A 21,244-nucleotide genomic window follows, 5' to 3' on the forward strand; every position below is an offset into this window, starting at 1 on the left:
TTCAATTACTTCTTAATTCAGTCATTTCCATGAGCTTCTTTAAGCCCCTCTATCTGTCCATTTATTTCACATAGCAAAATGTCCTCTGGGTTCATCAACCATTTAAGGCAAACACTAAAAAAAAACAAAAACCCATTGACATTGAGTTGGTTTTGACTCACAGCAACTCTATCTAGGGTTTCTGAGGCTGTAAAATCTTTATGGGAGTAAACAGCCTCATTGTTCTCCTGAGGAGTCACTGATGAGTTTGAACCACAGACAGTGCTTTGTAGTCCAAACGCTTACCCAACAGCACCATGGGGCTCCTAAGTAGCATAAAGAATAATCCTGAGTCTGTGAAACATCTCATAAGATGGACAAAGCACTTTACATTGTTCTCTTCTCATTCTAACTCTCCAGGTATGGTTTTATTGGCTCTGTTGCCAATTTCCTCCAATGCTCATCCTACAAATAACAATATTGTTACTCTATGAATCTAACCTCTGAATAGGAGACCCCAAATGATAATTGTGATTTATTGAACATTACTATTCTAATGATGCGTCACTCAGTCTTATAACCATCCTGCGTAAGTCCTATTACATTAAAGCCTGTGATAAACCTGGGTTCCAATGTAAGACAATGAGAGGAAGAAAAAGACCGCATAGGTGGAAAGGGCAGCAAAATGAGCTGACAAACTGAACATATTCTGAGCATGTTTACAACCAACCTTGCCAGGCTTTGAGAGCTTGGTTAAATTATTTCAAAGTGCTACTGTTTTGCTTCATAAAATAGGGGTAATGCAAGGAAAATGAAAACATATGCTTACGTAAGGATGTGGATAGGATTGTCCGTAACAGCTTTATTAAGAAACCTCCAAAAGCTCTGGGGCCCAGCTTTCCGACAAACAATAGGAAAAAGTGAACAACAACAAGAGGGAGGTGTGCACTCATTCATATGAGGCCCAAACGGCAGCGCCGGCCCAGGCAGAAAACTCAGAAGGCAGGTAAGGGGTAGAAAGAAGGACAAGTAGAAAACTCAGAAGGCAGGTAAGGGGTAGAAAGAAGGACAACCGCAAATGGCAGACACGGGGAGGAAGTAGAAGAGAGCTGTTACATTGTGAGAACCACAATCAGTGTCACAAAACAAGATACATGCTATGAATGGAATCTAAAAACGATTTGCTCTGTCAGCTTTCACCCAATCAACAGTGAAAAACATAACAAAACTAAAAACTCTAAACCTAGGAACAAGTCAAATATCCATCAACAAGCAAACGTATCAACATATTGTGGTGTACATCCTAACAATAAAATCCGACTTGGCAAATAAAAACCAATCAACTACTGCAACACATAAACTTACTGGTGATTTTCAGAATAATTATGCTGTGTAGAAAAGACCACACTTCTTACTGTCTGTCCCCCCGCCCCAAATAAAAAGATATTAAGAATACATTCTATGGCTTTATTAATATAGAAAGTACTAGAAAACGAAAAACTAATCTGTGGTACGAGAAGGAATTTTATTTCAATACAGTTAAATGCTATACCAACTAATAAAAAGAATAATGCCTATAAAAAACAAGCCAACTGACATCAAGTCAATTCTGACTCATAATGACCCTATCGGACACAGGAGAACTGTTCCCTAAGGTTTCCAAGGCTGTAAATTATTTATTTTTAGGGTTAAGGTTAGGGTTAGTTATAACACCTGGGTTAAGGATTAGTAGTAGTCAAAGTTTAGAGTTACAGTTAGGGTTAGAGTTTTAGGTTTAGGGTTAAAATTAGGGTTTGTGTTAGGGTTAGTGTTCAAAGCTGTAAATCTTTACCAGAGCAGAAAGCCTCATCTTTGTCCCTTAGAGAAGCTGGTGGGCTCAAACAACTGACCTTGATGTGAGTGGCCATAACCCACTCACTACTCCACCAACTCAATGCTGACTCATAGCACACTCCCACCCCATGCTTTTTCCAGGCTGTATCTGTTCACAGCGTAGAAAGACCAGTCTTTCTCCTGCACAGCTGCTGGTAGTTTCAAACTGCCAACCAAGCTGATGGCACCCCAACACACAACCACTACCCCACCAGGGCTTCTCCACGGCTCCTAATGAAAGTCTTAAACACTTTTAAGAAACAATTCATTTAAGGCTTTTTAAAACACACATCTGTGAGCAAATCACTGTTCTACATAATGATTTACATACATTATTTCATGGAAAAATCTTTTTTTTTTTCCTTCCATGAAAAATCGTAGAGATATTTCAAACAATCTCCATTTTACATAAGATGTTAAGATGTTCACAATGTGTTAACCTGTCCAGGTCACACACTGTAAGAGGTAAAACAGTCTGGTCTGATGGATTCCAAAATCCATGGTAGTAATCTTATTTCACTGATAGACTGTTGGCATTAGAAAGGCAAGTCTCAGAATCTAAGTAGATGACCAGGAACAATTTCACAGCCACACTTATATTCCAGTACATTAAAATGAGAAAATTTGTATCACTTACCATATCTGTAGCTTGATCTTCTTTCCTTGTAATTCAACTGTTTTGATCTTAAAATCTATTCCTGCAACAATAGAAAATGGTAAATTTTAACAGTGGCTGTGGTTGGTTATATTAAGTAGGAAAAAAAATGCTTACACTTTTCAAATTTGTGTTTGGCTATGAAACATCACAAGTATGCAATTCTGAGCAAATGTGCTCTATTTAAGACCTGTAAGATCTAGGATGGCCTAAGAAATAGCTATAGAAAGGACAACAAAACCAAGGTATGGTTGACTGAGTTACTTGATATGGCTTTTCTTATTATAAACCTGCCCACTGTCAGAGTAAATTCTGATTCATGGTGACTCGGTACTGCCCATTTGGGTTCTCAAGAATGTAAATTTCTACAGAAGACTAAAACTTTTTAGACAACCTTGCATTTCTCCCAGGAGTAATAAGTAGCTGGTAAATTTGAACCACCAACCTTGTGGTTAGCAACCCAACCCTTAACCCCACTACACCGCCAGGGGTCCTCTTCTAACTATAGTCTTTGTACTGCTTGTCAAATGACTGGGTAAAACCCCAAACCAAATCTTTGTCAATGAGTTGATTCTGACTCAAAATTACCCTAGCAGGACTGAGCAGAACTGCCAATCTTGCAGTTGGAAGACCTACAGGTTAAGCAAATCACTTATACACCAGCAGGGTTTTCTAATGACTGGGTAGGACTGTGCAAATGTAATGTGGGTGTTCTATGTTGGAAAGTGTTCTTATACAATACTGTTAATTAATCTCAAAAAGTACTCTCTATTTTTCAACTCTGTTCTAGAATTCATTGCAATGGCCACAAAGAACACCCAATCTTCCTAATTACAATACAGGTAAGAAATGCTTAGAATGTAGTTGTTCAGTCACACATTTTACAAAGTTCCTAATAAATGCCCAAATGGCATACCACCCCACTACATGCCTCAAACTGAAGGCACTCAGCTTCAGTTCCATGGGTCAGCAAACTCAGCTTCCAAAATTAAGTGTCCAGAAGCATTCCATTCCATATGCCAGGCCCAAAGCATGAAGCTTTATTTGCTCTACAGGCTGGTAACCCCACTCATCTGGCTCATGTTCTGGCTCCTTCCTGGTTCTACTGGGACTGCTCTACTGTCACTTCTCAGTTGTCACAACTGTCTTCCTGGTCAAGGAGGTTCATTGTGCAGGGATCTTGGGGTTCAGGAGACAAGCTCTTGCTGAGATATTCACCTCTCACCTGCTTCCAAGATAGTATATTCTCTTACCTAGACCCATCAAAAACAGGTCTTTTGGGGGGACTGTGCCTAGAAGAACACACAAAATAATTCACTGTCCTGTAGATAGCAGCACCCTTGTAGGGTAAAATCATGTAAGTAAGATGTATAGACTCCTCACATGGGGCTTCCACTGGGCTTAAAAGAAGCCACCCCAGGAGTACAACGGGTGCCATCAAGAAAGAAGAGCCCGGAGTGGAGTGTATCTTTTAGATCCCAAGATCTCTGAGCTGAATCTCCTTGACGCTGGAGACAGACCTGTGAAAACAAAAGAGCAAGAGAGGTAACAGAAATGTGGTAGAGATGTGGTGTCAGTGGAACCAAAGGATGAGAAAGCTGCATGGCCTTCAGACAGGAGGCTTACTGGCAGAGTGAGCTACCTCCAAGCCCTAAATCATGGAGAGCTGACCCATGGAACGAGAGCTAATTACCTTCAGGCTTACCAGCAGAGTGGGGATTTATTGGCAGTTACACTTGCCCAAGGAAGGCAGGAGGCCGAAGGCCTGTGCATACCTATGAGAGAAGACTGTCAGCATACTCAGGCTATGAAGAACTGTGTTATGCATGCTCCTGAACCTGAACTGTAATGCTACTTCCTTAGTATAGATCACGATTTTAAGTATGCTTTAAAATTCTGTGTAGCGACTGCAACAAGTATAGTGTCTAGCCAAAACGTAGAGACTACTGTGGGAGGGAGCGTTGGTAAAGAAAGTTTGAGGGCAGAGGCTTGTCTGATCTTAGGCAGATGTTGAGTTTGATACTCTTTCCCTCCTCCTTGTGAAGTGAGAATTGGACCTCACAACTGGACTAATAGACTTCATGCTAAATGAAGAAAAGGTTGAAATTGTCAAAAATTTCAGTTTAAATCACTTTTCAGCCTTTTAGCTAAGATCAAATGTAATAAGAATTTCCGTTTGCTTGGGTCCCCAATCAATGCTCGTAGAACAAGCAAATAAGGATTGCAGTTCGGCAAATCTGTTGCACAACATCTCTTTAAAGAAGAGCCAAAAAAAGAGCAAGGATGTCACTTTGAGGACTAAGCTGATTTTCACCCAAGTCCTGGCATTTTCAATTGCCTCGTACGCAGCTCTTTAGAAGCTGGTCAACGAATAAGGAAGGCTGCAAAAGTCATGGTGTTTTTTAATTAAGGTGCTGGCAAAGAATAATGAAAGTACCGTGGCCTGCCAGGTGTCCTGGGAGGAATACAACCTAGGTGCTTCTCAAGAGTGAGGTTGGTCGAGACTGTGTTTGATGTACTTTAGACGTGTTATTGAGAGAGCTCAGTCCTTTTAAAGGGCACCATGCTTGGTAGAGTATATAAAAATGACCCATAATGAGATGGATTGAAATTGTGGCTGCAACAAGCCTCAAACATAACAATTGTGAAGATGGAGCAGGACTGAGCAGTGCTGCTTTCTGTAGGACCTCAAGTCTCTAAGACTTGGAATCAACTAGACACCACCTAACAACATAACAATAACTTGCCTCTCCTGTCTCATCCCCCTTCCCCGGCTTCCTCCAGCAGTCATATTCAGGCAACATTTTTATAGTTCTGCACTTTTCCAAAGTACCTTTGCCACGTCAACATGTATTTCCCACATCTTTACACACATACATAATTATGGAAAAAATCAGATAAGATACAGTAGTAAAGTTTGGATAAAATTTAGGAATTCAAACATCATAGATCAACTACCAAGAGAAGCAAGAAAAACCACACTTTAAGATTCTGCCAGCAGACTAACTTGCAACACTAGCATTTTCTTAATTACTACAGGCTAGAACAATAATAGAGTTTGAAGCAACCAGTAATTCCTTTTGTAGACTTTGAAAATCCCCCACTTTACAGATTCTTGGAACCTAAATCTAAGAGTATTTCAATTTCCCACAGATTGGCCCATTAATCAATTTCAGGAGCTCAGCAAAGATAAGTAGCGGGCAACACATCTGCCTTAAGGATGTTACAGAAGCACCATCCAGTGGCAAGAGGAGTAAAAGCAACTTCAAGTCACTATATGCACTACTTTTCCGAAGCATGGCTTCTGGCGACACATCAATACATGGGGATTAATGCAGACAGAGGCTTTATGATAAACTCCAGGCAGCTAGCTAAAGTTCAAGTGAATTTATAGCTACTGATTGGTATCTGTAATTTCTACTAAAGTGAAAATCAAATGTTTTCACACCAGGAGAGAAAGTAAAAACCATATATGTGCATCCTTTGTCACATTTTCTAGATTTTAAGGGACCTTAATTTTAGTCCTAGCTCTGCTACTGATTAATGACACAAATTTAGCAAAGACTATTTCCTAATAAGGACATTACTGTTTTATTCTGTATGCAAATATAAAAATGCAGAATGTGAGTAAATTCCTTCTAACGGTCTTTTATATAATATCAATTAATTGCTCAGTTAACACAGTGAGAACTTACAAAATGTTGGCACTATTTTAAATCATTTGAATGTATTACTAACACATTAAATACTAAAAAAAATACCTAGTCTGTACTATTACTTCCATTTTACAAACCAAAAAATTCCAAATTCACTGCCATCAAGTAATGCTGACTCATAGTAACACTCCCCCCACTCCCCACCCTTCTGTGGGTTTCCAAGACTGTCAAGTTTACCGGAATAGAGAGCTCAGTCTTTCTCCTGAGGAGCTACTAGTGGTTTCAAATTGCCAATCATGTGGATCGCAGCCCAACACGCAACCACAACACAAGGGCTCTTCCACTCTACAGAGGAGGAATAAAATAAAAAGCAAAAGCAATAATAGATATGATTGAACTATCAAATTGCACGATATGTGGGTCAAGTGCCAAAAATGTTTTAAAAAACGAACAACCAAAAAAGCGAAACATTCCATTTTTTAAAAAGCAGTAATCATAGTGGCATTCCTAACATTTACTAGATAATTACTAAGCATGCTAAGCATTTTGCATATGCTGCTGTCATTAACAATCACAAGAATCCTCCCTGGCCACCTTGAAAAAGAGAAAATTAGAGGCAGTTTACTTAAGGTCACTGGCCAGGACCAGGGTTCAATTCTCTTGTCTGTTTGACTTTACACCACACAAGCTATAAACCTACGTTAAGTTCATAGTGTACAATAAGTTCCATAACTCCACTAATTTTACTTTTTTAAATATCTGAGAAGGAAGAAGTTCCAAGGAACTGATTCATTCTAATGAAGGAACCAACCCCCAAATCATCTTTTACCCACTACAAAGATCTAAATTCAAAACCACTCACTACCATGGAGTCCACTCTGTCTCAAAGCTATCCTATCTAACTGGATCACATAAGCATTTCCAATCAAAGTCTGCTCTTCATCAACACATATTAAAAATTGCTAGGCTTCTGTGAAACATTAGCCTCTGGGAAGACCACTCAGGCAATTGTGTCCAATGCCCTAATAATGCTACATCTCTAAAGAAATGAAGATGTGCCCTTTAAACCAGTGGCTCTCAACCTTCCTAAGGCCACCACCCTTTCACACAGTTCCTCGTGCTGTGGGGACCGCCCCTCCAACCATAACATTAGTTTCATTGCTACTTCATCACTGTCATTTTGCTACTATTATGATCAGGTGACCCTGTAAAAGGGCCGGTCAACCCCCAAAGGGTCGCGACCCCCAGGTTGAAAACTGCTGCTTTAAAAAGATGATGGCAACTTAATAAAAAGCTCTCTGAGAAAATTAAAATGGCAAAAAATGAACACAGGGGCAAAATGTACCCAGAGTTCTCACAAACTTGCCATGGGCAGGAGTGTGAAGAGTGAGTTGGTAAGAGGACACTTCTGTAAGCCACTGAGGCACACTGCGTACTTCCTCTATGCCCATCCTTACCTGGTGGCAAAAGATGGCGGGAGAAGCATATGATCCAAAATGACTTCATTACTGTTCTGATATTATTTTCTTATTTAACAATTACCTGTGAGTTAATTCACAGTGATCTATGTTCCAGCTGAATAAACCAGTTACTATATACTCAGCAAAGAATAAAGTAGACAAAGTTGGGGGGGGGGGATTTAATCTCTACTGTCTGTTAAATGATAAATGCTATGAACAAAAATGGGGAGGGGAACTGTTTTTTAAGAAAGTCAGGAAAAGACCTCTGAGCCAAAATGCCTCAAGGAAATGGGAAAAAATAACTCATGTGAGTATCTGGGGGGCATTTTCCAAGCAGGAGAAACAGCAAATACGAAAAGGTCTAAACCAGTGGTTCTCAACCTTCCTGATGCCACGAGCCTTTGATACAGTTCCTCATGTGGTGGTGACCCCCCAACCATAACACTGTTTTCATTGCTACTTCATCACTGTCATTTTTCTACTGTTATGAATCAGGTGACCCCTGTAGAAGGGTCATTCGACCCCCAGGTTGAGAACTGCTGGTTTAAGGTGAAGGTTTCTTTGCATGGTCAAGAAACATAGGGAGGGTTTTGGGGAAGTGGGATATGCCTTTTAATCCATGAACACTGTATAGCTCTTGATTTATTTGCAGTTTGTATAAATTCTTTCACAGCAATGTTTATGATCTCCAGTGTCCAGGTCTAGAATATATTTATTTATCCCTATTTAAGTTTCATTTGTTAGATGCCACCGTAAATGACAAATCCCCTGGTGAAACAATAGTTCAGCACTTGGCTGTTATTCAAAGGCTGGTGATTCAAACACACATAGCAGCTCTGCCAAGATTACAGCCTGGAAAGACCCGATGAAATATGTTCTACTATGTCCCATGAAGTCACTCTGAGCCAAAAGTCAACTCAACGGCACCCAACAATAACACTGAAAACTGTTTAAGGTTTAAAATATTCCAAATGTTTTGCTAAATACAAATATTTAATCTTACTTTATATTCCCTTGGTGGGGTAATGGGTTATATGCACTAGACTGCTAACTGCAAGGTCAGTGGTTCAGATCCATCAGCCACTCCTGGGGAGAAAGTTTAATAAACTGGCCCAGAAGATCTCATCAGAAGCCACTATTATTATTATTATTTAGCCCTTGCTCTCTGGGTTGTGTTGGTAAATCTGAGATCTGTCCCCAACTATAACTCTTTCCATCAAATTATCTTCATTAGCTTCAATTCTGCTTTTGAAAAAAAAAAGACTTGGAGGCATGCTCAACTCTTGGAGCTAACATGATCTTTGCACCACACTTTTTGCACCCAGAGCTAAAAGCTTACTGAGGCCAAGATGTTCGCTTAAAATTGAAAATGCCGAAGCATAGGAGATCTCAAATTCAGTTGCTAGAACATCAATGGTGATTCTACAGTCTTGTTCCACTCCACTGGTTTCAGGACTTCAGCCATAATTTCTTGAGTTCTCACCCTTCCTTAAAATGCATAGGACAACTAAAAAATGTTATATAAGGCAGCATGCTTATAAACATATTGCAGCGCTTCAATATTGGATGTTTACTTAAGTTAAAAATTTGTTATTAGCCCTGACCTCACAATCATTTTTCCCCAAGATATAAAAATTTTTTTTGTTTTTTTAAAAGTACATCACTGTGTTCATCCACTGATAGCAGAAACATGTTTAATGCATACCATTTGAAATAGATTTGTGGCATGTATGAACTAGAACTCTATAGTAATGTTTAGAAATTTACTTACCCTTGTATTAATAATGATGTTAAGTTTGAAGACTTTGATTAAGGTATGTCTGCAGAATTTCTCCATTGTAAACTTCCTTTTTTCCCCCCTAAGTAAATAAATTTCTTTAAGGAATGACTTTGACTATATCAGTGTCGTGTTTGTTATCATACTTTCACCCACTAACTTTAGCTTCCATTATTAGATCATACCTGCAACAATTACTGTTGTAATACTTGCCTAACAGCAAGTCTGTGCTTCTCCTATTCCTTTTACTAATTGGAATTTTCCTTCAAAGATCTCTGTGCCATTCATTTCTTTATTCCATTATGTATTTTTATCACTATGGACTCCTAGATCTTTTGTTATATTGATTATAATCAATATGATCATTACTTTGTTCTAGCTTTGGCCAGCAGAAGCTGCTTCAGGTTGATTCCTGTGTTCTTTTAATCTGACCCTATCCTCTTCTGAATGCTTTTTGTGTTCTGTAATCAACCAATTTACCAAGGAGCTCTTTTACTGAAGAAAAAAAGATCTGACCTCTAAGTCTCTCAATGCTACTTCTAGGCCTGGCCCATGGACAAAGCTGAGGAAATCTGTATGCATGTACACTAAGCCAAAGGAGCCTGGCAGCACAGGTTATGCACTTGCCTGCTAACCAAAGAAATGACACTCTGAAACTCCCAGCTGCTCTGCTGGCAAAGGCGTGGCAGTCTATTGCTATAGAGATTTTACAAACTTGGAAATCCCATGAGGCAGTGCTACGGTGTCCTATGGGGTCTCTATGAGTTGGAATGGACTCAACTGCGGTGCGTTGTGGTTTTTGCTTTTTGTTGTACATACTAACTCATGGATCCATACACACACATTTCTAAAACCAGCACGATGGAGCGTATAATAGACTGAACTATGTCCCCCCAAAATGCATTGTAAGTCCTAACCTCTATGGCTATAATTCCAATTTGGATTGGGTTTTCTCTGGTTTGCTAATGTAATGGAGTGTTTTAAAAATCAAATCTCTTTTGGGATACAGAGCGAGTAAACAAGCACTCAGGAGAAGTAGAAATGGGGGAAGATGGCCCAGACCACTGCCGTGTTCGAAGAGAGTAGGCGCTTCCTCCAGAGCCAACAGAAAGATAAGCCTTCCCCTAGAGGGGGCAGTCTGGATTCACGCTTTTGGTCTCCTAAGCGATGAGAAGATAAAGTTCTTTGCTAAAGCCACCGAAAGGTATTCGTTACAGCAGGACTCAAGGACTAAGGCAGAGGGAGCACTAAACTGCTATAAATTCCCAGTCACTTCCAATTCCAGTCATCACTGAGTCCATTCTACCTTCCTCCTTTCCCATGTGTAACCTCTTTCTTTCAATAAAGAGAAACCCGGCTCTTGTTATCTCAAGCGTGTCCACTAATATGTTCAATCCTAATATACACATATTTTCAGATTTGCTAAGTCATTCTTCTGTAAGAAATCTGATTTACGAACTAGAATACTCATCTATGATTCTTTTTGTCTTTAGTTTTAAACAATGCAATCAAAATACTGTTTCCAAAGATTACTTTTAATTTTTTTTCTTCCCCCCCTAGTGTGGTGATGTTGTTTATTTATAATACAGCTAATAGGGTCATTTGGTTTGTTTTGTTTCTCACGAAAATTCAACAATTGTTCTTATTTTTGCCTCTCTATTTAAGTTTCCCACTGCCCACTTTGTTCCTTTTAAGATTTCTCCTTAAATTGAGCACCTTATAACCTGATCTCCCTTATGATCCATTTAAATTTTCAAAATAATTTTATTGGGGGCTCGTACAATGCTTATCACAATCCATAGATCCATTTTTAATTTATTCTGGTTTTAATATTTTATGTTTTCTTTTCTATTGTGGCTTTTCTCTTTGTTGTTTTACTTTATTGTTAAGTTGCTTTAATGTTTTTCTGTGTATGAAATCTAGGATAGGTTAACTCTATAAGGACACTAAACTGGATTAATGGTTCCCTAGGGGTTATAGCAGGGAGGTTGAGGGGACAGGAGGAGCTAATAACAATGAGTTACAGAAATGAAGAAAAGTGTTCTAAAATGGATTGTGGTGGTAATATACAATTATTTTGATGTGATCAAACCACTCAATAGTATGATACATGAATTATATGCCAATAACAGTTTTTGATTAATATAAGACTTGGTGTGATAGTTTTATCATACTCGGGGGGTGGGCATTATTTCCTCCAATAGTTTTCATGCACACCACCCACCTCCTTGCTGAATTCGTTACTTGTATTCTAGACCACTTGAATAAAGAAGGCCTAGGCTGCTAACTGAAGATCAACTGTTCAAAACCAGCTGCTCTGCAGGACAAAAACGAGGCTTTCTGCTCTCATGAAGATCTACAGTAAAACCCTGGTACTTGACCGCATCAGTACTGGACATAATCGGATTTCGACATGAAACGTCGAGAAAATTTTGCATTGGAGCTCAAACAAAACATCAGAATCCAACCCAATGCACATGACTTTTGCAAAAGCAGTTCATGTTCTGGTCACTTGGCATTAGTTGGAGTTAATAGCAGTATTTAAACCTTCTGCGGCTGTGTTCCAAGCGTTTTGCTATAATTTTCTTAGTTTTTGTGGCTTTTTGTACTGCTTTTAGATTTTAAAAATGTCCTAAGAAAGAGTTTTTTGAAGAGAATCATGATAAGGAAATGGTTAACCGTGTTATCGATATTGTTGATAATTTAGTAAGACCTTTTAGAAAAGTTAATGCCAACAGCCGACCACATTAGACATATATATATTTAGAGAAAGCCAGCCAGGTCCTAGTGGAAAAAAAGGCAAAGCAGGGAAAAACAACTCCTGAAAAGCAGCTATGGAAGGGGATTCTCCTTCCAATCAATGACTCTCTCCATCCCTCCTCTCCACTTCCGTGTCCACAGATCCAAACCCTCATCCATCTCAAGGTATGGGCCATACTGTAGTCATTAAGAACTTTTTTAATGTTGTGTTTCTTGTTTAAATTATATTATTTAACTCTGAACTTTTTTTTTTTTTACTTTGAAATTTCTGTGTAGTGTTTTGTATAAAAAGGCAATGTTAGGCTAAAAACTTGGTGGTCGAAAATAGATCACTAATCTATTTTCAGTTATTTCTTATGGGAAACATTGATTCAGAACTTGACTGCATCACATCTCGACACTCTTTCTAGAACAGATTAACGTCGAGGCCCGAGGTTCTACTGTATAGCCTCAGAAACCCTAGGGAGTAGTTCTATTCTGCCCTGGTTGGCTGTGAGTGGTTGTTGGTTGGTACTGCCCTACATACAACTCAAAATACCCCAAAATATCATCATCAGGCTTCAAAAAGATTGTGGAAGTTTGCCTTATTTTTAAATCCCATTTTCCCGTGAACTTTCTGAAGCCCTCTTGTATTGACGTGCTGGCACTCTTGAATTTTATTTTCCCCCTGTGATTCAGTTTGGATAGCTATTTCCCTACCATTTGGCTCTTCTTCAATAATATCTAAATGTACAGTAAAGTCTATCAACTGACTTTCTTATTTCAGGTACTGTACTTATCAGATTGAAATATTCCATTGGTTTTTCTCATCTTATATTTTTTCCCTCTTGTTCTCGTTTTCCTTGAAACACTTCAACATATTGCTATATACTCGAATCCTTCATCTCCATCAATTCTGGGTGTTTCTACCAAGTGACTTCTTGTAGTTAAGGGTTATAGTTTCCTGTTTCTTTGTCTAGTAATTTTGAATTGGATTCTGCATGTTTTTTATGTTTCCTTGATGAGTGTGTATGTATACTTGTTGCTGAGGTTTAAAAAAATGCTGAGTTTTCATTTTGGTAAGCAGTAAAATTACTTGAGAGCTGGCTTGATCCTTTGGGGCTTGTTTTCAAGTGGGATGAAGTAATCTTTTCTAAGTTACTTTAGCTCTAGCCCTAAGGAGTACCTGCAGTGCCCTTTTGAGGGTCTCTACCACACCAAATGACTCTGGTATTCAACAAGATCTCTCCACTCTGGCTAGTCGGAACCAGAACATCTCCCAACCAGATACAAGCTCCGATATTTCTACCAGTAGTCTCTCTTCCTAGTCCATGAAACCCCATCATGAACACGTGCGCTCAGAACCCAGTCTAAGACTTGGTGGGACTCCTTTGCAGATTTTTGGATCTCGTTGCCTGAATAACACCATCGTCTATGACAATCCACCTCGCAAATCCAGCCTCCCGATTCTCTCTGAACTCTTGAAGTCTATCTTCTTAAATCAGCAAGACTGCCTTGCTCTCCTTAGGCTCTCCTCTGGAATCCAGTTTCAAATAGAAAGTCAGGGAGATAGGAGGTTCACATCATTGGTTCTCCTTCTCTCCAGGATCACAGTCCTGCCCTGCCTGCCACCCAACATGTAAAAGCAGTTGCTTCCTAGGTTTTGTGCAGTTCTCCATTTATTTATGGCCAGAGGGCTAGTCTGATCAGTTACACAACCATGATGAGAAATGGAAGTCTTCAATAACTTTGTCTTTTAGAGATTAAACAGCTGATATTCTTTTCTTTTGCAATATATTCTAATGGAAGAACTTAACAAAAGCCAACTCGGAATAGAATCTCTGGTGGTTCATCATCTCTGCTCTAATCCCCTTGCTTACTGTACTATAATCATTATAGTATATAATGTTATAGGGGGTTCTGATTTATAGCACTGGTATACTAAAAGATCATTTTTACAAAGTTTTACAGCCAATTTTACGTTAATGAAACTTGTAAGGCTGATATTAAATAAAAAGTATTTGAACCACACAATGTTTTTATTTACTTTTTGATCAAGAGAACCCCCCTTTTTTATAAGTAAGACTACAGTGCAAAATTTTAAAAACAATGATGCTATCCTTTCTCCATGTATAATTAATGTTATTTCTCATGTGTCTTTATAACATACTAGCAGTATTATACTATAGAAAGTTGGGCAGAGATGAAGTAATCTGGATTTAACACCTAAATTGTTTCCTACTTAGCCCTTTTTATTGTGTAATTGTTGAAATCAAATTGTTCTTTACTATTCTAAGTCTGTCACCAACATAGCAATATTGATACTGAATTTTATAAATATACACAACATATCTACTCATAATTCTCTAACTGCTGTCAAAAGCTTTGGCATCTTCTTAGGTCAGTCACTAGCCTGGAAAGCACCCACAGCTCTGACAGCCCAGATGTATGTGGATAAAAATGGTCTCAGAACGAATCCTAGTCACATTTACTGAGTTAAGTACCGGGGGAAAAAATTGAGAGAACTATTAGGAAAGAAGACCAATTAAAGGTAGTGGTCTTTACTTATCAATTTTCAAACACAAAAGAATGCTGCTGCAGTTTTGCAATAATGTACACACAGAATACAAACTGTTGTTATCAAAAGCTTAATTAAGTTAATCAACCAGTTACTGTGCCCTAAAACCCACCACTGGACTTCTAGTAGAACAAGTATTGCATCAGGGCCATCCTTCCTGTGGGCAGAGTGCTCGAGCTATGACTGAGCACAACAGCACTGACACTGGTCTTCTCTGGCTAGCTTACTTAAAGCCCTGAAATTTACGGTGTGAGAACAGGAACAGGAACTACCGTTAAAGGAAGAAAAGATCCCCCACACCCACACCCACACCCACCCACACCCACACAGAGAAAATATCCCACTTGAATTTATCTGTCATCAACAAGCATTTTTCTTAAGCTCTATATGCGTCAGAGGAGTCCTGGTGGCATAGTGGTTACACATTGAGCTGCTAACCCTAAGGTCCACAGTTCGAAATCACCAGCTGTTCCAAGGAAGAAAGAAGGGTTTTCTACTCCCATTAAGAGTTTGAGTGTAGGAAACTCAAAGGGGCAGTTCAGTTTTCCCTTGTCCTATAGGGTTGCTATGAGTCAGCATTGACTCGATGGAAGTTAGTTTGGTTTTTAATATGCATCAAACCCTCTATCAGATGCATCCATGTCTCAAGGAGTTTATAGTGAAGTAAACAGAATTAAAAATGCAGTTACAATAAAAGTGCTACAAAATAAAAATAAGGTATTACAGGGGTAAAACACACTCTGGTTATTGTGGCTAGTTAATAAATACTGCTGTTCTTAAAATTCACTTGCTAATTAGTTAAGAAATATCAATTGCTTTCTCGTGTGTATGAGAGCATGAACATACAGGCACGCATCTGTGTTCTTTTTCACATACAAAGCCTGTCCATTTGGTAAAATATTCTGACAAGGAACAAGCACACTACTAGACAAAAACATATAAATTTTAATTAATTGTGATGCAAAGTTTTCCTTGCAAAAGTATAGTTTTCAAATAATAATAAAGGTCGAGAGGAGAAATACACAACTAACATATTATGGTAGGATATGTATCCAATACATACAGCCAAATGAAGCAATATATAGTGAGGGACTGTGGTGTCAATGAAATCTGAACGCTCATAAATGTCACAGTGACGGAAACATGGCAATGTCATTAGACTGGCTTTAGCAATACCAGTGAATAAAGAGGAAGGAAGAACTGAAAGAAGAGGTACTGAAGAAAAAAAATGAAAATGAAGGGACTAATAATAAATCAGCAGAGCACAAATTCTAGTCAGCAAAAAGTATTTATCTATAAACTTTAAAATAGTTTTAAGATACAGTTCCTGTATATAATTTATGTAGTGTATGTAAAAATATACATATACAAGCCAAGAGGCTTTAATACAGTCCCATGGTTGTACAGCCACTAGCACTCGCTATCTAGTTCTATAATCTTTTCCTCACCCTCAAAAGGAACCCAGACACATTAGCAGTCTCCCCCTCTCCCCTCTCCCTACAATTCCCACTAGTCTAGTCTCCATGGCAGTGAGTTTTAAGTTTTTTGAAACATGTCATACAACATACGATGTACTCCTGTGATTGGCTTCTGTCACTTACACAGTGTTTTCAAGGTTCACTCGTGTAGTAATATTTATCAGTACTTTCCTTCCTTTTTCACGGGATGTAAACGGGGCTTTCTACTCCAGGAAAGAGTTTACAGTCTCAAACTCACGGGAGCAGTTCCACCCTGTCCTATAGCATCACCATGAGTCGGCATCGACTCAACAGCAATCAGTTTGGTCCTTCCTTTATATAATCAAATAATACTGTTTCCACTCTGGGGTTACTAAGAATGCTACTGCTATGATTCATGTACAACTTTTTGTACAAACTGCAGTGATATTCTAATAAAGAATCATTTCATTGAAATCAACAAAAGCTGACATTCCACAGTAATATACAATTTACAGCCCAAAATAATTTGATCCATAGGTAAAAGCCAGAATGAGAACGTCTTATTTGTGAAACACTAATTTCAGAGAATTCCCCCTAATTTATAAGGCCATTAAAATCCTCAGGAGTAGCAAGAGTTTAAGAAAACAGCTGGGGAAGGAGCTACTCAAATGAATTCTGTGGTACAAGTTAATAATAATGCATAAGAAATATGATAAAAATAGAAAATTAATGCTTCTCCATGCATGAAAGATGTAATGCCTTTTCTTACCCTGTTAACTTCTAAACTTTCTCATTTGAAAATTGAAAAGTATCTTGTTTTCTGTAATAACCATGCAACATTTTCAATATTTGACATTATTTGCCTTTTACTCAACTGGCAAAATGAAAAATATAACCAATTTACATATTATAGGATTTCTGAAAACTTTTAATGGCTAAAAAAGTAAAACATGTTACATGTTTACCATATCTAAATTTCTCTGAATTCAAAATTAGTACAGAAACTAATACAGCTTTATTTCACAGAAGTAGTACAATTTATTTATGTCCAAAGTAGTTTTAAAATTGGCATATGTAGCTAATTCCTTGAGACCCTAGTGAATTTCAATTCCAAGCTCTCCTTATGTGCCTTTCTAATACTTTTCTATATAAAAGAAAGAAAAACTTCTAGGTGTCAAAGAATAAGTGGGTTCTGTGAAAAAACATCATTTGCTGCCATTTCGTGATCCAGAATTCTAGCGGCACTCTCCAGATGAAGGTGATCTTTTTTGGATGAAGGTGTTTCTTAAGGGTATGGCAGTATCATTCATATCCATATTTGGTAGCTAATCATCAACATGAACCCTGCCTCAAATAGTTATCTTGATGCCTACAAAGCTACTCTAAGTTGTGAAGATACTACTATAGCACTGACATCAAATTCACTTAGGGAGGAGGAGGATTAAGAAGGCAGCATTTACTGTACAGTGATTAAAAGGATTCAGACAAACCCAGACTCTGGATCTGTCACCTACTAGCTGTGTTGCATGAGGCAAAACTTTTCCTAGACCTCTGCTTTCCCTCACCTACAGTGGGCGTGAATTGTCATCTCAACTAAGTTGTGAGGGTTAAATGTGACCATGTGTCCATTGAAAGCCTTGAATATCGCCCGGTATGTAAAAAGCCCTCAATTCAGCTATTTCAATTCTGTTATGTGGACACTGGTGATACATTATTGGTCTGGCTACTCAATTTTAGCCTTCTTCCAGTTCACTTCCTTACCACTGGTTGGTCATCATCTATCCTTTTTGGCCTGCCCTTATCATCCTCTCCTGATACATCCTTCCTGATACAGCTTAAACTGTTATCCCAGGTTAGCAACATGATTCTCAGGCCTGCAGTTTTCTTCTCAATTTCAAAAACTGTTCCCTTCTCTCCTAACCCTTTTGCCTGCCTTTCACTTCCTTCCACCTTTAAAGATAATTATAACTTTTCATAAACCTTTTTTCTAAATCATTAGCTCCCAAAGCCACAGAGTCTTAAATCTAATATGTGTCTTAACTGTTTCAAGCTTATTAGTAGGAGTGCAAAATACTGACTCTCCATAATGCCACAGCAATCTACCCTTTGTTCATGACACCTCTACATTACACTAGTATTTTACTATCATTTTTTTTTACAATAGTATTTTTAAGAGAGGGCTTCAATGTTTGTGGGAAAGGGGAATAAAAAGACAATAGAATTCCCCTACAAACTTCTTGAAGCTCCTTGTATTTGCTACATCATCACATTAAATTCCTGTTTATTTACTTGATGTCCCCAAATTTTTACCTCTCCCAGTCTTTCAGTTTAAATTTCATTTTGTGATTTTAATTCTTAAAAATCTTTTATACACATTGTTCTCTAGCTTATCACAGGGACATAACATCTGCTTAAACAAGATCAATCTGCTAATCCATTCAAGCCACTGCCAGCCGAGCCTTGGGCTCATACTACAACAGGGGAGCACACAAGGAGTGGGAAGGTGCTTCATAAGCCGTCAGACAATAAAGGACTTAATGGTGGAAACAGAGAAAATGAAGACCGCTCTCTCTATATACAGGAGAACAAAGAACTTGACTTTGCACACTACAGAATGCCGGGTGGAGTAGCCTGTTAAGAATATCTGATGTTTGAGGGAACCGATTACATGGAACTGTGTGTGACCTCCTCCCTGGGGGACAGACAACCGAAAAGTGGATGAAGGGAGACGTTGGACAGGGCAAGATATGACAAAATACCCATTGATAAACTATCAAGGGCTCATGAGGGAGGGGGGAGCGAGGAGGGAGGGGAAAAATGAGGACCTAATGTCGGGGGTTTAAATGGAGAGAAAATGTTTTGAGAAACGATGTACAAATGGGCTTTACACAATTGATGTGTGTATGGATTGGGATAACAGTTGTATGAGCCCCTAATAAAATGTTAAAAAAGGAAAAAAAAAAAGAATTGTACGAGCCCCCAATAAAATGATTAACCACCCCCCAAAAAAAGTACTGTGTTGGGGGAGAAGGTTCAGATAAAGGGGGAAAAAAAAAAAAGGCAGGTAGGCTCTAGTAAAAACTGAAGATCGTGTTCTTTAACTCCCTACCAATATCCCGCTTTCAATAGACCTCATCTTGCTATCTTTTTTCATGTTCTCCAGGAAACCTGAATCTTCATATTACCAATCTAAGCCAAATCAAAACCACACTGCCACTGAGTCAATTCTGACCCAAAAGGACAGAACAGAACTGCTTCTTTGGGTATCCACGGCCTCCTCTTTCTCCCTGGGAATGACAGCTATGCACAAACTGCAGCCTAACACATACGTCGCTATACCACCAGGACGCCTTGCCCAATTTAGCGGCTTTTAACATTTAGAACTAGACCTGGCCCTGTCTCTCAAAGAGCTCCAAATTAATCTCCAGCACTACTACATATCAACAGAAAAGAAAATGTCTTTCCCCCCAACTTTCTATCCTTTCCTGAGGCTCTTGGCTTTTGTTTTACTTAACATTTATATAGTTCTCACTATGTGTCAATCACATCACATCACAAGCAGTTTACAGACACTAACTCAGCTAGCCCTCGTAATAACTCAACTTTCCACTAGTGAAAACCTAAGGCTCAAAGAGGTTAGTGGCTTACAAAGGGCACAGGGCTACCAAGTGGCGGCACAGGCGGTTTAACTCCAGCTGTTTGACTCCAAAGTCCATGCCCTTAATTACAGAATACTCTCTCTTTTTTTTTAACCTTAAAAAAAATCTGCAACTGATCGAATGCCTTACAAGAAACTTGAGCAAACAATCCTCCCTCCTTAACAGGATCAACTGCAGATTATTTGTTCACAGGTGGAAAGAAAGGAAGGGACTAAGGATAGTCATCAGGATACAGTGCAAAGCTACTAAAGCTACTATTCTCTAACAAAGCCCAAAGTAGGTAAACTATTCTGTAACCTGCTACTACTAAGTCAGGTGGTGCTGTGGATCAGACTCTGGTCTGCTAATACAAAGACAACAGTTCAAGGTTGTCTCAAAAACCCTATGAGTTGGAATCAACATGTTTGCAGTGAGTATTACTATGTATTAAGTACTGCTATTTTGCATATCATTTAAGTCACTTTTCTTGCAAATCCCCTGAAGAAACATTTCTTTATTCTCTCCCAAAAACATTTGTGGACACACAATATTGTTTCTCTATATATTGACATCTCTAAGGAGCCTGGGGGTACAGTGGGTTAAGCACTGGGCTGTTAACCATTAGGTTAGCTGTTCAAACTCACCAGTCAGCACCACAAGAGGGAGATGAGGCTGTCTGCTCCCGTAAAGATGGACAGCCTCGGAAACAGTTCTCTGTTGCTATGAGTTAGAATCAACTCAGCAGCAGTGAGAGAATGTGAGATGAATCTGGAGACATCACGTTTCAAACAGTACGGAAACAGGAATGAGAAAGAAAATCTGGTTTTAAAAACACTGCTAGCAAACCTAATTTTCCGTCTCCAGTCCAAGGTTCCTTCTATGTATATTACTAAAAGATCATTACAGAGCCGAATAAAGTATTCCAGTTTATAACCTTTGGGACTCTTTTAAGAAATCAATGAATGATTCATCTAGTCACTCAACCCCCATCCATCTCTACCCACACCTTTAACATACACCTTCAACCCTTACTCTGCCTCCTGCAGGGAAAGAAGCCAGGGGGTACTGTGGCTTGACTGTTAAGTGAATCAATCAGGGTGCAGTAGAGCACTAATGGGTCATGCAATATACCTCTGTTCCCTGGAGGCCTCCTCACCACCCCACCACCCCCTATCACAACCTCAATGTCACCTTCCAATCTAGACTAGACGGGAGCATGTTCCTAGGTATAGGCAAGAGATAAAACTCACAACACATGGAACCCAGGAATGGGAATAGATATACCAAAAGAGTAGGAGGAAGGAAGGGAGAAGTGGGGAGGGGAAGGGGGGCATTGATCGCAATGAATGGCACATAACCACACACACCCAGTCAGGGGGGAAGAACAACAGAAACCAGAGAAGGAGACGGAGGTCGGACTGAGATTAACAATCTACAATCTATCAGGGGGC

At 39.0% G+C, this 21,244-nt stretch overlaps 1 protein-coding gene across 1 annotated transcript in view; it reads right to left on the bottom strand.

Moving 5' to 3' along the window:
* RAB10 (RAB10, member RAS oncogene family) overlaps positions 1–21,244 on the bottom strand; it is a 77,593-nt gene that overhangs the window by 26,503 nt on the left and 29,846 nt on the right. The window contains exon 2 of the mRNA XM_004696072.2: positions 2,489–2,549. Coding sequence (XP_004696129.1) covers positions 2,489–2,549 — 61 coding nt within the window. The remainder of the gene's footprint in view (positions 1–2,488; positions 2,550–21,244) is intronic.

This window comes from Echinops telfairi, unplaced genomic scaffold, assembly GCF_000313985.2.
Source record: "Echinops telfairi isolate 266 unplaced genomic scaffold, ASM31398v2 ScPeMD7_9;HRSCAF=40, whole genome shotgun sequence".
In the NCBI taxonomy this organism is placed as follows: Eukaryota; Metazoa; Chordata; class Mammalia; order Afrosoricida; family Tenrecidae; genus Echinops; species Echinops telfairi.